Genomic DNA, 18,901 nt, shown 5'->3' with positions numbered 1-18,901 from the left:
TGTAGGGAAATTCGCTAAAGAAACTTAAATATTTACGTAAGTATTTCCGAAATGTTTAAAAACTATTTGAGGCGTTAATGGCTTATCAATCAGTAATGTGAATGTTAATCGAGTTTTATAAGCTCATGTTCCAAAGCTTATTACTTTAATGGCATGAAAACTTAATTAGTGTCGACCATAAATTTTCCATTATAATAAAATCTATCAATTTATAAAAGTGTAGTTTTAATTTACCAATTAACATTTCCTAATATAATTAATGATTTTTTATCCAGGGTTTCCAGTAATACAAACCAATAGTTCTAAAATGTCCTAAAATAGATTTACAATTTGGTATATTTGTATCACATAATTTTAAATTGCAGGATCCGCATGATATAATTCAGTTCAAGATTATGTTTTTTCATAAAATTATACATCATGTAAAGAAAATTAACACCTAACTACTATGCGTAAAATGTATCTCTTTTGTGTTTACGATTTTAACCCATAAAATCTTTATAAAAACTGCACCTTGACCTAATATAAACCTATAAAATTAGTTAAAGAAAATATTTTAACAAAACACTCCAAAATATAGAGATATAAAATAGTTTAAGTCTCATTCAGCAATCGCAACTTTGTTAGTTTTCAATTTAACTAATTTGTTTCGATTTCAAGCAGAAGAATTTAAAAAAACTATTATTTCATTATTTTTGATAGGATAGGTCCAGAACAAGACTGAAAATGTTACATTAGATACATCCTTTGGATGTTAAGATATGTGTTAACAACTAAGAATAATTGAGCATACATCGAAAAACTTTGTAAAAATATACATTTAAAATTAACAAACTTTCCCTCTGGTCCAAAAGGTTTATACTAACTTTTCGATTTTAAACTAATCCATACAGTTTGTAGTTCTAAATATTTAGTAATCTTTTAACCCATTATACAAGCTGCACTGTGCATTACTTTTACTTTCCTGTTACATTGTAAATCCAATAATTTTCCCTTATGACTTTAGTACTTCCACTCAGTGAAACAACGTTCAGACATCAAGAGATCGCGAGCACAAAGGAATGTGTCAGAGTAAAAGATTGAATCATAAGATACAAAGAGTGCTTTGACTTGGCTGACGTTCACTACGACGGATTGTGTTTACATCACACATTTTCTCACGGGGTTTGTTTCTTTTGGAAATTTTTAGTTATGAATTTTAGATAAAAAAAAAAACAGTAAACGTAATGTTTTTGATTCTGAAAAAAAAGCATTATCGATTTATTAGTAGAGAAAGATCTCTAAGTCCCCCTTAACGGATCCACTTAACTAAGAGACTTAAATGTTATAATTCAATAACTAAAATATGAAACCAAAACTTAAGGTCCTAATGAGTGCCGAACTATAAACTTGTTTAGGTAAATTGTCATGGGTGACAGGAACGCAGCTATTATACCAGCCAAAGGAGTTTCTGTACTAATGGGGTCGGTTCAGACCCCATCATCGGGAATGTATTTTGCTATGAGAAACCCAGTCATAGACTACACACAAGCTTTAGATTCACTCATCAACGAAAAAAGGATATTAGTTTCCTTAGGTGAGTAGAATTTTCTCTGTATTTCATATTTGAAAACAATAACGTTATTTCATAATACGTTGTAGTGGTGATATTATTGTTGAGCTATGGACCTTATTCTTCAAAATTGAAGTCTTATACACTCGTTATGACAATTGAAAAGGTTAAACAATAATAGAGGAAGATTTCACTTGAAATTAATGTTAGACTAGTTTAGTTGATTAATTACCGCATCAACACACTCTGATTATTCTATGCTATATTGTTGTATGTCAGAAATGTTGACATGCAATTAAGCGGTGTTTTGGAGGCAATATGTGGTGCGTTTGCTTTGACAATGCTTCTCCAAGCTGCACGGACCTCAGGCAAACACCATTGTAACATTTATCACCCTAAGCAGTGTATAAAGCAAGTCATCTTCAGGAGAGTAGTATTTGGGGATTTTAAAATGTTTATGTTGACAATGGTAAAATAAGACTTGGTTCTAATACCGAACAAACAATGTTTGTAGCTCGGACTAAGTTATGTGACATTCCAGATTCAGATTACATTGCGGGGTATCTACTTCCTCTGGTGTAGTTTACCGAAATGTATTATGTTTATGGTCTATGGTCAAAATAGTGCTGCTAATATTGTGGGAAAAGTAATTATCATTGACCATATTGATATAACAATTATTTGTTATAATAACTTCCAAATATATGTGTAGAAGTCGAATTATAAACTTTCAGAAGGCTTAAGTGGCATCTTTGTGGTATTTATTTCTTTATATTTTCTGTGAACTATTATCTTAACATCCACATATTACCGGACCTAAATTAATTAAGTAGACGCTGTTGCATTATTGACTAGTTTAAAACCAAAGATAGTTAAGCAATTAATTAAGATCATAAACATTAAACTGTACGTCGAAAGATAGATTATTTAAAAAATAACAAAGCAAAAAATTGTGATTTTCCACCAATAAGCTATTTTAGGGAAAAATTAAGTTAAAAATTATGTATAAGTTTCTTTAAATAATTTTATCATGACAAAGGTGAACTGAAAAACGTGATAGGGTAAGGTTGGTGATAAAACAACCCCGAGCAACCCGGGTGATGTATGCAGTAGTGCCACCCTACCAACGTTTACTGCCCCACGGGCAAAGAATAGCAAATATGACCTTTGCGAGCTTTTAAACTTTTTTGTATTATGTGCCCTATATCGAAATAAACATTTTCACTAAAATCGCAAAGTGGCGATTTTAAATTACATATTTTTTTGTCTTACTGCAGCAAAAACAGCCGTTTTAAATACATGCTTTGCGAGTCTAGTGGGTAGAAAATCAACCCTAGGGAGTAAAAATCCGCTGTTGTCAACTCAGTCGTACATTTCGATTTCAAGCAATCCATAGTCAGAGATCGACGAGACAGACAGATAGTATGTATCGACTGTTTAATCATTTGTTATATCGAAAACACACACCAATGCCATATAATGCAAATCTTAAATGTTGTGGCCTAAAGGCATCCAATGTTTAAAATTGTTTAAACCTTTTGATCACTAATTTATTATAGTGTAAGAATGATTTGCATGCGGAAGGGGAAGATTTAATTTGTCATTCCTCAAGAGTTAGATAGTGAAATGGGAACGTTGGTCCTACTGCATACATAACCTGGCTAACTCAGAGATATTTTATTGCCAACCTTACGAATTCACAATTCCCAGAGCACGTTTATCACTGTAAACGTGTCTGGAGAAGGAATTTACAGACTAACTTCCTTCCAAGAACGTTTTGTCTTTTGTTCACTGCATGATGAATAGCCTTTGTATTTTTAATCGAAAATATGAATATTTTATTAAGAAAACATTTGCTTATATATCATACTAGTTCATATACAAATTATTTATTATTATTAGTGTTCCTACTTCCTACTTTAAATAAATACTATTTCAATTCTGCTTGGATAATAATTCGAACAAGACAAGCAAGATTAATTAAGCAAGGTTAATTTCAATTAACCAAAGCTTGGTTGTTTTTGGTATTTGTTTTTGTTTTGGCCAAAATGGTTAATTTTAGTGATGATATAAGTTTTTTCCCTCTCGTAAAATCTGGGCATAGTTATTCTACATAACTAAATTATCTTAATACTCATTTTTCTATGCTGCTAGTGTTACCTTATAGTTTTTATCCGTTAGATTAAAACTTAAGCTACTACAACCCATTACAGTTAAAAACAACTGTTTCCTCAAATAAAATATAACAGACTAATTCAGTTTTCTGATAAATAAATAATTATAGTGAGAAGGGCAAGGCAACTTTGATGGGTTAACCGAGAGCTCCTTTGAGAAGCAGTGGCAATCTGCATTACATGAATAACCATTCGCGTTTCCTTCTCGATATCAACCCTCGATCTAGATTATTTGAAATCCACTCCTAAATCATTATCGAGATATCTATGTGATCCAAGATGGTTTGGAATGTCGAATTGTATAGTTAATGTCAAATTTGAATAATTTTTATTCGTGTAACTACATAACACTAATACTGACTTTATCGGATCGAACCGGCTTCCATTTCATTAGCATGTATGTTTGAGCACTACGTAATGAGCACTACGACCAATCAGATACATATAATGATGGATTAGTCAGACCCTACCCTCCGAATTGTAAAACCGGTCATTATCTACTTAATCAATAAGGATATCCAATCATCAATCACCTAATTTGAACATAGTAATAGTTGAACATACAATATTAATGAGGCCTTGAAGTAGTACACATAGGTTAGAGATGTTCTACAACCGATGGGTAACACTCTACTTCTTTGGTGGATGTGATAGAATTCTATACATACACATACTGTATTTGCTATTTTTAAACCAGACTAGATTAATCTTTTAGATATTGTATTCTGAAGAACATACATTGCTCTGAAAAGGCGTTTTTAATGAGAGTTTCCATGAGTTCCGAGTTGCATTTGAGTTTTTAATGAATGATGCTAGACTCAAAATCTGTTATGATTTATTGTATTTAACTTTTATAACTGGCTGCACTACTTGAAAAGCGGCCAGTCAATTTCCAAATAATGTCAATGTATGTAATAAGTTTGTACTCAATGGAAATAAATTCATTCATTCATTCATGTTATTTATTCATATTTTTCATAACTAAGGGGCACTAAATTGCCATTTTAAGTTGGGTAATTATATATTGAATTATTCAAGGACTTGTCGCAAGATAAAATTCGATATCAAGAATTGTAATTAATGAGCTGAGAGTAAGGCGATACTGTACGGGACAATCTCTTTCCTTTGTCCAATAATTGGATTAATATTTCAGGGTTGTTCAGAGTCCCCGTTTAGGAACATTTTTCTTTTAGGTACACTTTTTTCAATCGTATTCCCTTCATTATATGGATATAATAAACCATCACAGACATTACTCAAAATGCCAACCAATAATCATATGAATAAACTTTATCGCATTAGTTATACCTCCGTATATTTAATAATTTTAATTAAATGTGATCACCACTCGCCACTCCACACCCTGACCTACCCTCCATGTTCCAGGTGCCGGTGACGCTATGTACCCTGGGTGTAGGAGCGACGTTTGGAGAGTCCATCCTCCAGGACCTTCCCCGCGAGACGACGGTCATCACGCGGTCCACCTGTGAACTTCTCCGCGTAGAGCAACATGACTTCCGCCTCATCTGGGAGGTAAATTGTCAATATGGTTTTAGATTTACAGTTACAATTGCGAGTTAACAGATGTTTTGCAACTTTTTCATAGAGTTGTTGTATGTATTCTTATGTTGTATAACACCTTAGGCTTGAAAAGTTTCATTAAATTGTTATCAAAATTATTTAGTTATAGATACTATGTTTAATTGCTTTAATCTTAAACAGAAAAATTATCACAGCAACTGTATTGTAATGAGTTAGTTAGTCAACGTATTTTAATTGGTAAATTGATCAGTTTTCGTGAAAGGAATTTTATCAATATTTTCTTATTGCCAGGTAGATTTACGCCTCAAGATAGAGAAAAATCTAATTTATTTATTTCTAACTTAACTTGTTGTCTTTTTTCTCTTACTATTTTTAATTAATAGATAAAAATAATTTTAAAAATCACAATGCAAGAGATACATGAATTTTATGGTATCTACATGTAGTATATATGTATTAGTTTTAAGACTCACTGTGTAATAAAGGTTATTTTGTACATTAACCATAAATACTTAAGAAACGTATAAACTTCATGAATGCGCTATACTCGTTTACCAACTAAGTGTTATTATCAAGTTCAGTGAATCAAAGTACTTACATACCTCAAAGTACTTAGGTCTTGCTTCTACATGAAAGGTAATAAAGCGTGTTTTAATACAACATTAATACAACTTAATACAGTGTACATGTTGCTCGAAATCGAGTAATTGCATAGAAGTACAGGAGTTGTTTATAAACAAATAACTTGTTTAAATAGTAATAATAATCATAATTTCCGATGATTTTAAAAGAGTAAACTATAAGATTACTAACTAATGGAAATACTCGCAATTTACATAACAGTCCTATTCCAGTTTAAAGGTTTATTTTTTAACAATCAAACTGTCCATGGACGGGAAATGGTAAGCTTACAATTTAAAAGTCAACGTAAAAAGGCTGTCAGCTTTTATAAAGTGCCGTACCTATGTTATTTAGCCAATTTGTAGACAACGAGGTGAAGGCTACTTTAAACCATTGACTAAGGAAACAAAGGGAAACTTTGTTTCCCTTGTCTGCGTTTAAACTCTACAGGACAGAGTTAGGCAAAAACTGGTAGAACTCTGAAATGGTGTTATTTATCATAGACTTACTCATATGCCAAATCCTTAAAATAAAAATTCAATAACTTATAACTTATATCATTAAACACAAACCAACATCCAAAACTATACACATTTTTAATACAACATGGATAATTTACACATTGACTGTTTACAATTAACATATGTTCTTCTTCTCGATATTAATTTTTGCTTCGCAACTGGAAAAATCAGTTTCATAATCATTTAAATAGACTTATTTTTAGTTAGTTATTTTTTTCATAGTTGATTTTTTTTTTTTGGATCACCTGTCTGAAATTTTGAAATAGGCATTTGACAGTTCTGGTTGTTTACATTTAAATTTCAAATCAAATGTAAACAATTGTGAATTTTCTCATGCTTCCATGGAGACCAATTATTAATATTTAATTCATGACAACAGCTGGAGTTTCAAAACAATGTTTGTTTCCCATGTTAATCTTATGGAGAAATACGAAACTTTAAAGGGCCCCAGGGCCTCACTCTCTACATATTTTCGTAAAAAGAAAGTTTCCTGCACAACTTCACGTTACCGGTACGCTCTTTCTAATTACACTAAAAACATGTCAATCGGTTCAGTAGTTTCGGAAGAGTAATTGTCACAAAAATCCTGCTTGCGTATTAAATAAGTATAGATTTTAATAGCTTAGTATTAATTGAATTATTTTGCCAAATTTTATCAAAATGCATTCATAAACAAGCATACGACAACAGTTAACTTCCTCTCAAAAAGAATTCATCTCCTCGCAACGATTGAAAGTACAAAAACACTTTAGCGTAATAAATTATTAGTTTTTTTAAGCTCTACGAAATAGTTTTGAAAGGAATTGCAAAACTGTATGTTTTCGGAAACAAAAATGGGGAAACAGATTCGTAACAATATATATTTAAACTAATAAAACCTACACTAGTCCAATAAGTGTCATGAAAGTTTTAATAGCAATAAATTATAATATATCATCAAGAGTAGGCTAGTATCAGCTACTTGCCATGGTTTGGTCTGATGGAGGCAGATTGCTCCGCTGCAAACGACCTTCTGATTGCGCTCCAAGTTTGAAGCATCAATCCTAAATTACAGCAGCATTGTAACTGCTGAACTGTAACTGAGATTCAGGACCTGATATCCAATCAGCAAAGGGCTTTTATCACCCTAACTGTCTGTCTTTGACAGCTGAAGCGGCTGACGAAGTTTAGCTGATTTGTCTCCTAATAATAGTTGACACCATTAATACTTAATACAGTAGTTGCTTTCTATACTTCAAATCATTATTAAGTAAGTAAAACCACAGATTTTTTTTGTCTTTCAAACTATCACATCGTTGCTTTTGTAGAATGATTAAGATTATTTTTAATTTAATTACTTCTGTATTGGAATTGACATTAGTCAAGGCAGGGTGATATACAAAGCTATTTTAAAACTTATGATTGGGGATTATGGTATTGAGATAACTCAATCTTAAACATCATGACAATTTTAATGACCTTGGTAAAATTACTCTATAAATATTAGTGTTTTATATGCAAACTTCTGAATGCGTAGGCTTATATAAAATGGTTGTACTGCGCTGCATCACAAAGAACTATAACATTTCTTACTTCTCTGTGGCTACATTCGAATGAGACAAGAAAATCGAATCGTAAATTGGTTAAATTACAAGTAAATCACGTTTACTTTTTCAAGTTGAAGTAATTCTTTCTCGACGAATTAAAATGCAAGATTGGTTTACACTCACAGCTTCAGTAGAATTTGAAAGTATTTTTAAAGTGCATTGTTCACTTGCAATTAAATAGTATTTTACGAACTTGGTTCATTGAATAAACCTGGTGACGAAACAAAATACAGTATAGAGACATCTTATATGCATGTTAACTTATCAATTCCAACTTTGGCTTTGTAAATATTATAACCCTTTGACAGCAAGTATTTACATACAAATAAAGCCATATTTTGCAAAATGTAAGCACTAAGCGAAGGTATAATATAATTGCGCTTTAAACGTAAATAAATAAGAAACATTGTGAAAGCCAACCTAAGCCTAAGAGGTGAAATATATCAAAATTATGTCTCCAAAACTTGTAAAAACACTTTGTTCAAAATTTTTAGAGCTTGAGACTCTGAGGACCCAAAACTTGTATAGTCATAAAGTCAGTCAGTGAGAGATAGAGAGAAAAAGTATTAAGTCTTCATAAATATAGCTAAGAAAAGAAACTTTTAAATGATAACAAACGAGCCATGACAGGGTAATTATTCTTCTCTCCATTTCCGCCATTGTGATGTTAATGTTAAATAAAGACTTCATAAATGAGCTGCAGCGCTACCAACTGACAGCTGGGCGAATTAAAATGTCGTTTGCGCCAAAAATGGAAAACCGCTGTCCTCACAGTGGTTTGCGAGATGAAATTATTCATTTTGGAAAAATAAATTGTTAAAGATTTTGCCTGGAAGTAAATGAGACTTCTCCGCATTTAAATAGCGTAAATAAGGTATATTTTCCATTTTTCATGCTGTAATGTTGTGCACAATTACGAAGGGTTGCATTTACTTGGTATGTGTATGATTCATGTTCCATGCTTACTGTTAAGAATCACTAGTTTATGTTTATTACGAGTACTTCCTTTCTTCGTAGTGAATTTTCATTGATCTGATGAATACAAAAATATTATTTCACTAAATTTAATGTCATATTCTTTTACGCATACTTTTAAACTGAAACCATAGGGTTCTAATATAAATTTAAATTGTCAAAATTTATTTTCAATGACATTTTGTACCCGCCTTTTAGATGTGGTTAATATTTTGATGGCAACAGATTCGTGGTTAACTCTTTCCACCACTACGGTCAACATATTATGAGAAATTTCAGATTAAAACAATGTGTAAAATGAGATTTTACATAAAATGTTTAGTAACATTAGGTATGAAGATTGAAAAAAAATATGTAAGGTTTATACATTACCATTATATTGTTAAATTAATTAGATTTTCCTTTTCAGAAAAACAAAGATCTTATGGGTGACCTCGTTGCCGGATGCAAAGTAAAAAATGGTAAGTAATTAATTATTAAAAATAGCTAAAAGTGTACCAGATTAGACCCAGACTAATTGGCAATTATCTACTGCAATATGTAAAGCAGGCTTAACTAGTGCTGCATTGCATTAGCTTTCAAATTTAATTTAGTTTGCTAGTATTATTCATTGCACGGCATCTACTTAACATAAAACCCCAAAAGTATGACTATTTAAACAAAAATGCATTTATAATGTGGTCAAACTTGAAGTCCTTGAAGTGGTAAAACAGCAAGTGCACGCTAGAATTGTAAGACCCACCAGGACGTAATTTTCTTATGAAAAATATAATTAAACCTACGCAGACAGATCTCCTCCCTGCAAAGCCTTTCGCTGAAGTACCAAGGCTCTCCCAGCTTAGTATTTTAATCTTTACCAAAAGTATTGTATTTTAATAGCCACGAAATTATAGAACGGTTGTTACTTTTAACTTATTGTTGTATCTAAGACAGAATAAACAGTGTCATCAATCAGACAGGTACTTTCACCCATTAGTACGTCTACAGCCCATGTCATTAGCGAGTGGTAGGTTATGAAGATAATCACAAAAGTTACATTATCTTTGGAACCATTACACAGCAATTGGGGTTGTATCATCTATAAGTATAAAAGAGGATGTTTGTATGTTTGTTTGTTTGGCAGTGATAAACTCAGACACCGCTGAACCGATTGCCACGAAACTTGGTACATACGTGTAGAATGTCATGGAATAGGTTTATACACCATCAATTTCGTGATCCGTCCAATCGGCTCCGCCCCAGTGGCTCTGGAGTTTCCCATGTTAACCTTATGAAAAATGGAATTAATGAATCTTAACAGCTGTTTCAATTAAACAAGTTGGTTCTGTTCTATGATGTTCAATAGCATTAAAGTTACAAGGATTACCAACAGGGTGCAGCACTGTTATTTCTTTTACATTTATGACAACAGCTAATTTGCAACCAAAAGGTGAGTGAGCGTAGCGAACGAACTTCAACCTGGAGGCGAGTTAGCGTAGCGAACGAGCTAACCTGAAGGCAAGTGAGCGCAGCTAACGAGCTCCAACCTAAAGGTGAGTGAGCGTAGCGAACGAGCTCCAACCTAAAGGTGAGTGAGCGTAGCGAACGAGCTCCAACCTAAAGGTGAGTGAGCTTAGCGAACGAACTTCAACCAGGACGTGATTGAGCCATGCGAACGAGATCATCTTGAAAATTAAGAAGTTAAACGGGGCAAAGCCCGCGGGATTATAAACTGTCAAAGGCAAGACAACGTCTGCCGGGTTCAGCTAGTTTCGTATAAGATTTGAAATTATAATCAGGCCGTTTGTTCGATAATCCGATTTTTCCTGTTATTATATGGGTTTTAAGTGAAAATCACAAGCTGCAATAGCTTTTAACCGTAATTGTTTCAGCAATGAGGGTTGTACTGTTTTGTTAAGACTTAAAATTGGTATAACATACTTTGGTTTAATCAAAATCGTTCAAGTTTTTTTTACAAGATTTTCCGTTATTTTATGGGATAATGGGCATTAACAATCAAAATTTATAAAAAATTATTAAAAACGCCTGGAGAAATTATGCAAAAATACCCACATATCATACTTCATCAACATCAAACCACATTTTGTGTGCATTTTGAACATAGAATACGCTCAGAAATCACTTCGAAACCCCCTTTTTTAGGTTCAGGGACACCCAAAACGGATATTTCCATCTAAAACTCGAACTCTAAAATTTTTTGCAGTATAAACAATAGGTATTTTCTCTATATATTGGGGGAGAAAGTAAAAGCATAACGATATTTTGTCATAAAACCTGGGATGTTTTTTTTTTACAATACCTGCTTGAATCCTACATTTAAATCAATCTCATTCGTTTTCCAAAACACGCATTAGATTAGGATATTTATTTAGTTACACTTTCAAGTAAATAAATTGTTCACGTCGATCTAAATATTCTAAAATGTAACTATGTTAATAATTATTCGCTGAGTAACTATAATATGCAGTAAACATGTAGCTTGCTGTATTATATCCCAGACACGTGGATGGTGAGTTGTAAACATGTATTTAGGCGCATAGCACACGCCGATCATAAACAAAGTATCTTTATTTGCCAACGTTTTCTTTGTTAAACTATCTGTCATAATCTTTTAAAGAGACTCAAATCAAATTATACCTGTATCTTCTTTACTCTCAAACGTTGAAGTCTTGTTACCAAGCAAATAAATCACACTGTGATCAAACTCGAATGCTTTTAAGGAATCAGCAAAGAGATCATCTTGTTTACTTCGTCTTATCTCAGGAGCTGTTTAGTGGAAAGAATCAAACTACGGTGACGAAATTCAATTTGTTCTTTCGGTTTGGCGCCTGGAAAATCCAAACGTAAACTTTTTATGGAAACCTTATAAAACCTATACTGAGCTGCTTCGGTGTAACTTCCACAAAATAACTGCCAAAGTTGATCCAGGCAAAGTTCTTTATTATTGTGTTAATCCCAATTTAACCTATACTAAACTAGGAGATAAAAAAAGGTTTTTTCCATTCTGCTTTAAGAACTCGTCGTTCACTAAGTCTGCAAGGTTTACTTTTTATGGGAGAAGTTACTTTAATTGGGTAGTTACTCAATTAATAAAATGGACATGAAAATCATATCCAGAGAGTACTTAAAGCTGCTATTTTTTTCAACCTCAAACGTTTAGGGAAGTAATTGGTGAAAAAAGGGGACGGTCAACGGTCAAACATAACTTACACTCTAACAAAGACTAAATATAACAGCCGCAGCAAACCTGCAGACTAGTGAATGTTCTGGGCTTATTTTTATGACAGACACAGTTTTTAATTCTTCTCTGTCAAATGCTCCTACGATTATTCAGGTGTTTAAACTGACTATTTGATTGAGGTAAAAGAAATCCTGTTTTCGTTGCTCTGCATTGCTACTAAAACAAATTAAATGTGAAATTTTCTTGAATCTGAATAGTACTTAGGCCCTCTATGGTGATTTTACTTATTTTATGAAATACACACAAGTCTATGAACAATGGACATTGTAAATTTTTAGCAGATTATAAAAAAAATACGTTTTTCACTAAGGGAGCTTATTCTTTGCAACGCACAAATGTACCTTTAAACTGTTTTTAGATCATCTGTAATAATGGTAAATCTATAAGCGATTATGTATGTGTCATAGAGTACGCTAAGACAAGAAAATCCTACGTCCTTATGATTCTTAAATTCCCTAATGTTTTTAGTAAGGGATTTCTATAGTCCGTTTTAACTGTGAAACGCCCTGGCTAGATTTTGTATAGCCGTGGAATTTTTGTAATATAACTTCTGTGGAGTTTTACATGTGAGTATATAAGTACGGAGATTTTTAGTGTTTCCCTTTTACGTAAAATGTTTATTTACTAGAAGCTGGAAGTTGGAAAAATGATAAGACGTGTAAGACACGGCGGGAAGCGGAAATGAAATGAAAGTGATAAACGTGATGGCGAAATTCCTGCAGGCGGACTTCATGCTTCTCTCGGGAAGCAAATACAACTTTTATCTTTACATAAACCTAACTTCCGCCTCTTAAACTAAATGAACAAACAAATTAAGTTTAAAACAACCTCAATTGCAGGGAATATTAGATTTGCATAATTCGTTAGTAAGAAGAGACTGCCTCTTGTTTATACATTTTTATTGTTGTGTTTTAACAAATATTTATCGACCTAACGAAATGGTAATGAGGAATAAACTATAGTTACTAGAAAAGAAAGTGAGTGTGACAATTAATCAAAACTCCTCTATAGTGGTATGAATTTTATCTTAAGTTATGTCTTGCGGTAATTTAGACACTCATCGTATCATAGCAAGTTCAAAAGACTGAAAGTTGTACTGTAGTTATCTACAATGTGCGTTTTTTTATTGAACATAAACTGTTATAGTAGTTTACGCAACGATTGCGTAAAGATATTGTGTAGAAAATTTAAGATACGAGCCTTGGCGAGTGCTTTAAAAACTTCTACGGGTGTCGTTAACAATATATGAGCAAGTTGTGTGTTTACACTACTTTACAGTGTTTTAATTACTAAAAATCACTACTCATAACTTCTAGGAGAGGTTATATTTTAGTTTATAACCTCTCATTGCCACTGACAATGATGCAACGAAACATTGTACCAAACACTAATTGCACCACTCAACAATTAAATTGGCCTGAACAGCTGATTAGTTGAAGCTGTAATCATTACAGTTTTGCTTCTTCTGTCTCAATCCTTGAACCTCATTGGCCTGTTACCCATGTTGTTATGAGTAAAACTATGCTGTTATGAAATTAAACAATGCTGGGACAAACAATTATGGGACACTTTTCAATTCTAGGAACTGAACTGAAACGGCTCCTTTCAAAAACGGTCGTAGGTAATAGTAGTTTACGCAAAGATTGCGTAAAGATAGTGTTAACAACACTAATAGAAAATTTAAGGTACGAGCCTTGGCGAGTGCCTTAAAGACTTCTACGAGTGTCGTTAACACTATTTACGCGAGTTGCGTACACTATTTTACCTACGATAGTGTTTTAATTACTAAAAATCTCTACTCATAACTTCTAAGAGAGGTTTTGTTTTAGTTTATAACCACTCATTGTCACTGACAGTGATGTAACGAAACATTGTATCAAACACTAATTGCACCAATCAAAAATTAAATTGGCCTGAACAGCTGATTAGTTGAATTTTGAATCATTACAATTTTACTTTTCCTCTCTCAATCCTTGAACCTCATTGGTCCGTTACCAGTGTTGTTATGAGTAAATCTATGCTGTTGTGAAAGTAAACAATGCTGTTATGGGATACTTTTCAATTCTAAGAACTGTACTTTAACGGCTGCTTTAAAAAACTGTCGTAGGTAAAAATGTTTACGCTACACTACACTATTTTGACGAACTTCCCACGCAAGGATTTAGTCCAGAAAACAGCTGTTTGTTGCCAGCCTAATCAAATGGGGTTTCATTGCATACTACTGTACTGTAATGAGTTTACCTACGACAGTTTTTTTTTTTTTTTTTTTTTTTTAAATAGCCGTTTCAGTTCAGTTCTTAGAGTTTAAAAGTTTCACATAACAGCATTGTTTACTTTCATAACAGCATAGTTTTACTCATAACAACACGGGTAACGAACCAATGAGGTTCAAGGATTGAGAGAGGAGAAGTAAAATTGTAATGATTCAAAATTCAACTAATCAGCTGTTCAGGCCAATTCAATTGTTGATTGGCGCAATTAGTATTTGATACAATGTTTCGTTGCATCACTGTCAGTGGCAATGAGAGGTTATAAACGAAAACATGACCTCTTTTAGAAGTTATGAGTAGTGATTTTTAGTAATTAAAACAATGTCGTAGGTAAAGTAGTGTACGCAACTCGCGTAAATAATGTTAACGCAATCGTTGCGTAAACTACTATTACCGGACACCAATCAGCTGATTATACTGTATTTGGGTGGCAATGAGTAGTTATAAACAAAAACATAACCTCTATAAACCTTTAGTTGGTGGCAATTTATAAGGACTTGTACAGATTTAGTAGTATGGCGTAAACAATCGTACGTTAACTTGTCCAAAATGTGTGTACCGGACTTGTATGGTAATCCCGTACTCGACTTCGTCTCGCACGGGAACGACCACACTCGTCCGGTAAACACTTATTTTCAGGACTAGTAACGTAATATACTATTTTAAGTTGTGTTTCCGATTTCCTAATGATTTACAGGTTTTTTTTTTAAACAGACTAAACCTACAGATTTAAGATGTTATTTTGGTGATTTTGAAAAAAATGCATTTTTACGTCTGTCTTGCCTTATCAAATGAAGTGTGCAAAATTATTTTATGATTGGAACTTCTCATACTATTCAAATGAGTTTAAGCACAAAATAATAAATATGGTTGGAAAATTTCACAAAAAATGGATTTAGTGAATAGTAATTTGTTAGGCCTACTAGGTTTAGTTGGCGTAAACATTGTCGTTCCCCATCGCAGAATAAATATACAGGGTGGTAAAAAAGTCCCAGGACAGTTAAATATTTTAAAAAATAATGCAGATAGAGCTACAAGACTTGGTACAAAGTTACAGGGCATAAAACTCTATTTTAACATATATTCAGTGATCCAATAACTCTTCAGGGGGACGGCCCACAAGGAGTCGGAAGAAAATCTTAAACGGAAGCATAGGTCAATATGCACATCAAATTAAAGGTCTTTTTTAGTAGAATACAATGCCGCAAACCGCACCTCAAAAGGTTGATCCTGCGCAAAATGACAGATGTTCAAAGATTTCTTGAATCCGCCATTTTGAATCTTTGAACGACTGCCATTTTTTACTCAGACATTCTTTTGAGCTTGAATTTACGGCATCGTAATCTACTAGTGAAGACCTTTAATTTGATGTGCATATCGACCTATGCTTACGTTAACAATTTTCTTCCGATTCTTAGGAGACAATCTCGTTTGGACTTATAAAATAACCTAATTACTTTCACAATCGCACTTCCCTCGCTTTTATCAAGTTTTTCAACCAGTCTGCGAAATAGCAATGTAAATTAAATGAATCTTTGAACAACTATCATTTTGCGCAGGATCAACCTTTTGAAGTGCGGTTTACGGCTTTGTATTCTACTAAAAAAGACCTTTAATTTGATGTGCATATTGACCTATGCTTCCGTTTAAGATTTTCTTCAGACTCCTTGTGGGCCGTCCCCCTGAAGAGTTATTGGATCACTGAATATGTGTTAAAATAGAGTTTTATGCCCTGTAACTTTCTAAAAAGTATTGTAGCTCTATCTGCATTATTTTTTAAAATATTTAACTGTCCTAGGACTTTTTTACCACCCTGTTTAAACAAGAATACCTATGTAAAATCAGATACAGTAACAAATAAATCTTCGATGCGATTCATCACAGAACTAAGAGATCTTTTCTATAGATTTAGTATACATGTATTAATCGGAAATTAAAAAGACCATCCGGCATAGAGGGAAATTTTGTTATCATTATGGGACATAACAGTTTGTTAGGTTAGCCATACTGCTCTCGCTCTGTGATGTTTCACAGCTCCACAGCTGATGTGTTTATTCAGATTAGCTGATTCGATTGGTCTCAGTCAGTTCATTGTTGATCTCACTACGAGACTCAAAACTCGTTCTCTTGCAAATTGAGTGGAAGGAAGTAGAAGTGAGGAAGTTATGATTTGATTATAAAACTTCCTGTGTATTTGCAAGTCTTCAGTTCGGGTTGAAGTGTAGTTCCTGTTTCAGTTCCAAGGGTGAAATGTCTTGGTTTTAATTATTTTAAGATCTTTTATCGTTTGAGTGATTAAATTCTGAGTGAGTAAAATGCCAGAACCATCTGATTTGGAGGAACATGATGTAGTTAATGAAGGTATTTACTAACCATTTATATTCTAGGCAATGTTTATGAAATAATATTAATTGTAATATTGATTAAAACTTTACATACTGTACTGGACTATTCGTTCTACAGTGATTCTGTATTTAATCTGTTTGGATAATATTTTGTCAACAATTTCCCTTTCCTTTAAAAATAATAGAATTTAATATACTGTACTGCTATAATAGTTTTTCATAATAAAACAAACACTAAAGACGTTTATAATATAATCTCATGTTTACGTTGAGAAATTGTTAAAAATATGGTTGAGAAATGTAAGTTTAAGTGTAGGCCCATAGCACCAAGTTAATAGAAATGTACAACAGTTCATCCTACAAAAGGCTTGGGTTTGATTGAAGCAATATATTCCCTTCTCTATTGTTGTAACCCTATAAGAATTGTGTAACCGCTATTCATGCAAGGCTTAATATTAGGCCCTATAAAATGTATATTTCTATTACCATTCTTATCCCACATCTTATATCTTAACATGTTTACAATTAATCTTAATTCAGATCAATCAACTCCCTCTGTCTTTTTGTGTATATTTTATGGACAAAATAAAATAGCCATATCATACATAAAATGCCTAAATAACATCACATTTATTATCTTGTTTAGTATATCGTTAGATTGAAACCTTTCAAGATTTCTAGAGCCTAAGACCTCTGTGATGATTTGTGCAGGTTTTGGCCCTGGGGTGACCAAATGTCAGTCGCCTTCTTCACCTCCGGTCTCCCAATCACGACGGACTCTCAGTCCTGACAACTCCAATCCGGCCGAGCCTATCACAGATGTAGGTATTATGTCTGTTACGCGCCAACCGTGTGATATGTAAAGAGAAGCATTATCCTTGCTAGAGACCTGTCCTTTTTGTTCTTCTTTTTTCCCCACAGGGAAGAATTGGCCTCAAGACTTCAAAAACTTTACGTCTTTGTGGTTTTTTTTAGATAGTTGCGCTTAATGCTGAAGCAATATTGAAGATTGGCACAATTTGGACCTGATATAAGCTTTTTTATCAATTTATATTATGGGCTCCGTATAGCCTATGCATTTTTTCCAAGATTCTACCAAATACAATGTTTGAAGTCTATGGAAATGGCAGCACTTTTAATTTTCTTTTGTTGAACTAACATTGTTTTAAGCCATTAGTGATTGGTATTAGTCTAATTTGTTTTACTTACAATTTTCTTTAAGCATATTTACATATTTTTTTACACCAATCTTATTGCAAAAGTGTTGTGTTATTTGTTTACTTTGTAACAAAATTTGAAATCTATACTTATTTAATTTTAAATAAAATCCTGTAATATTTGGTTTTATTCAATTAAAATAGTTGTGCGCATACCTGCAGGTAATTTGGCTGTAATAGTGATACAATGGTCTGAAAACCTCCTCAAAAATAGTTACTTATACAAGGTCACTCATGCAGCCTGAACAGGAAGTTTTAGTTTGTTTTGGAGTTAACCATGTCAGTGTTGTCAACATCTAAATGATTCTCCTATAATGTTAAGACATCATCATAAATGTTTTCATTATTTAATCATATGGGACCTTTCAATAGATTAATTAGTTGTGTTTTGGAGAATCGCCACTCGCCAGATCAATAAGTACTAAGAAAAATCCAGTCTAAGCTAAATTATATCAGTTTCCTCGATGTATTTATTTTACATCCTGCAGATAAAGACTATATTTGAAAAGTCTTTGTTGTTTAAGTGAATGACTCATACCAGGGGCAATTCTATGAATTTATAGTTTTGTTTTGGAGATTCACCATATCAGTATTTACTCCTCATTTTTCTAATCTTTCTTGTATCATAATTGCCTCAGAATATAATCTGTCTCTCAGATATCATATGAATCATACCAAGGGAATGTCATTAAGGGTTACACACAAATTACTATATCATATGACATCCTACTGATTGTATTTGGAGTACTTGTTTATTTTATTCACAAACAATTGTTACAAACGATTAATACCATAGATAAAACATACTCCTTTAGTAGATTATATATATCATAATTCTCATCCTTATGGTTCAGCTG

At 32.8% G+C, this 18,901-nt stretch overlaps 1 protein-coding gene across 3 annotated transcripts in view; it reads left to right on the top strand.

Moving 5' to 3' along the window:
- LOC129002617 (rap guanine nucleotide exchange factor 4) overlaps nucleotides 1-18,901 on the top strand; it is a 140,053-nt gene that overhangs the window by 91,548 nt on the left and 29,604 nt on the right. For 2 of the 3 annotated variants that reach the window (XM_054430561.1, XM_054430559.1), the window contains 3 exons: nucleotides 5,113-5,259; nucleotides 9,381-9,432; nucleotides 17,539-17,648. In XM_054430561.1, the coding sequence (XP_054286536.1) occupies nucleotides 9,396-9,432; nucleotides 17,539-17,648 (147 nt within the window). In that variant the 5' untranslated portion in view covers nucleotides 5,113-5,259; nucleotides 9,381-9,395. Of the gene's footprint in view, nucleotides 1-5,112; nucleotides 5,260-9,380; nucleotides 9,433-16,700; nucleotides 16,844-17,538; nucleotides 17,649-18,901 lie in introns of those variants that run through there. The other variant, XM_054430560.1, reaches the window with a different exon arrangement.

Source organism: Macrosteles quadrilineatus, unplaced genomic scaffold (assembly GCF_028750875.1).
Source record: "Macrosteles quadrilineatus isolate MER2022 unplaced genomic scaffold, UCM_ALF_1.0 Scaffold_9__3_contigs__length_116548681, whole genome shotgun sequence".
Lineage (NCBI taxonomy): Eukaryota > Metazoa > Arthropoda > Insecta > Hemiptera > Cicadellidae > Macrosteles > Macrosteles quadrilineatus.
The sequence above is the reverse complement of the archived record's forward strand: the minus strand, read 5'-3'. Positions and strand labels throughout refer to the sequence as shown.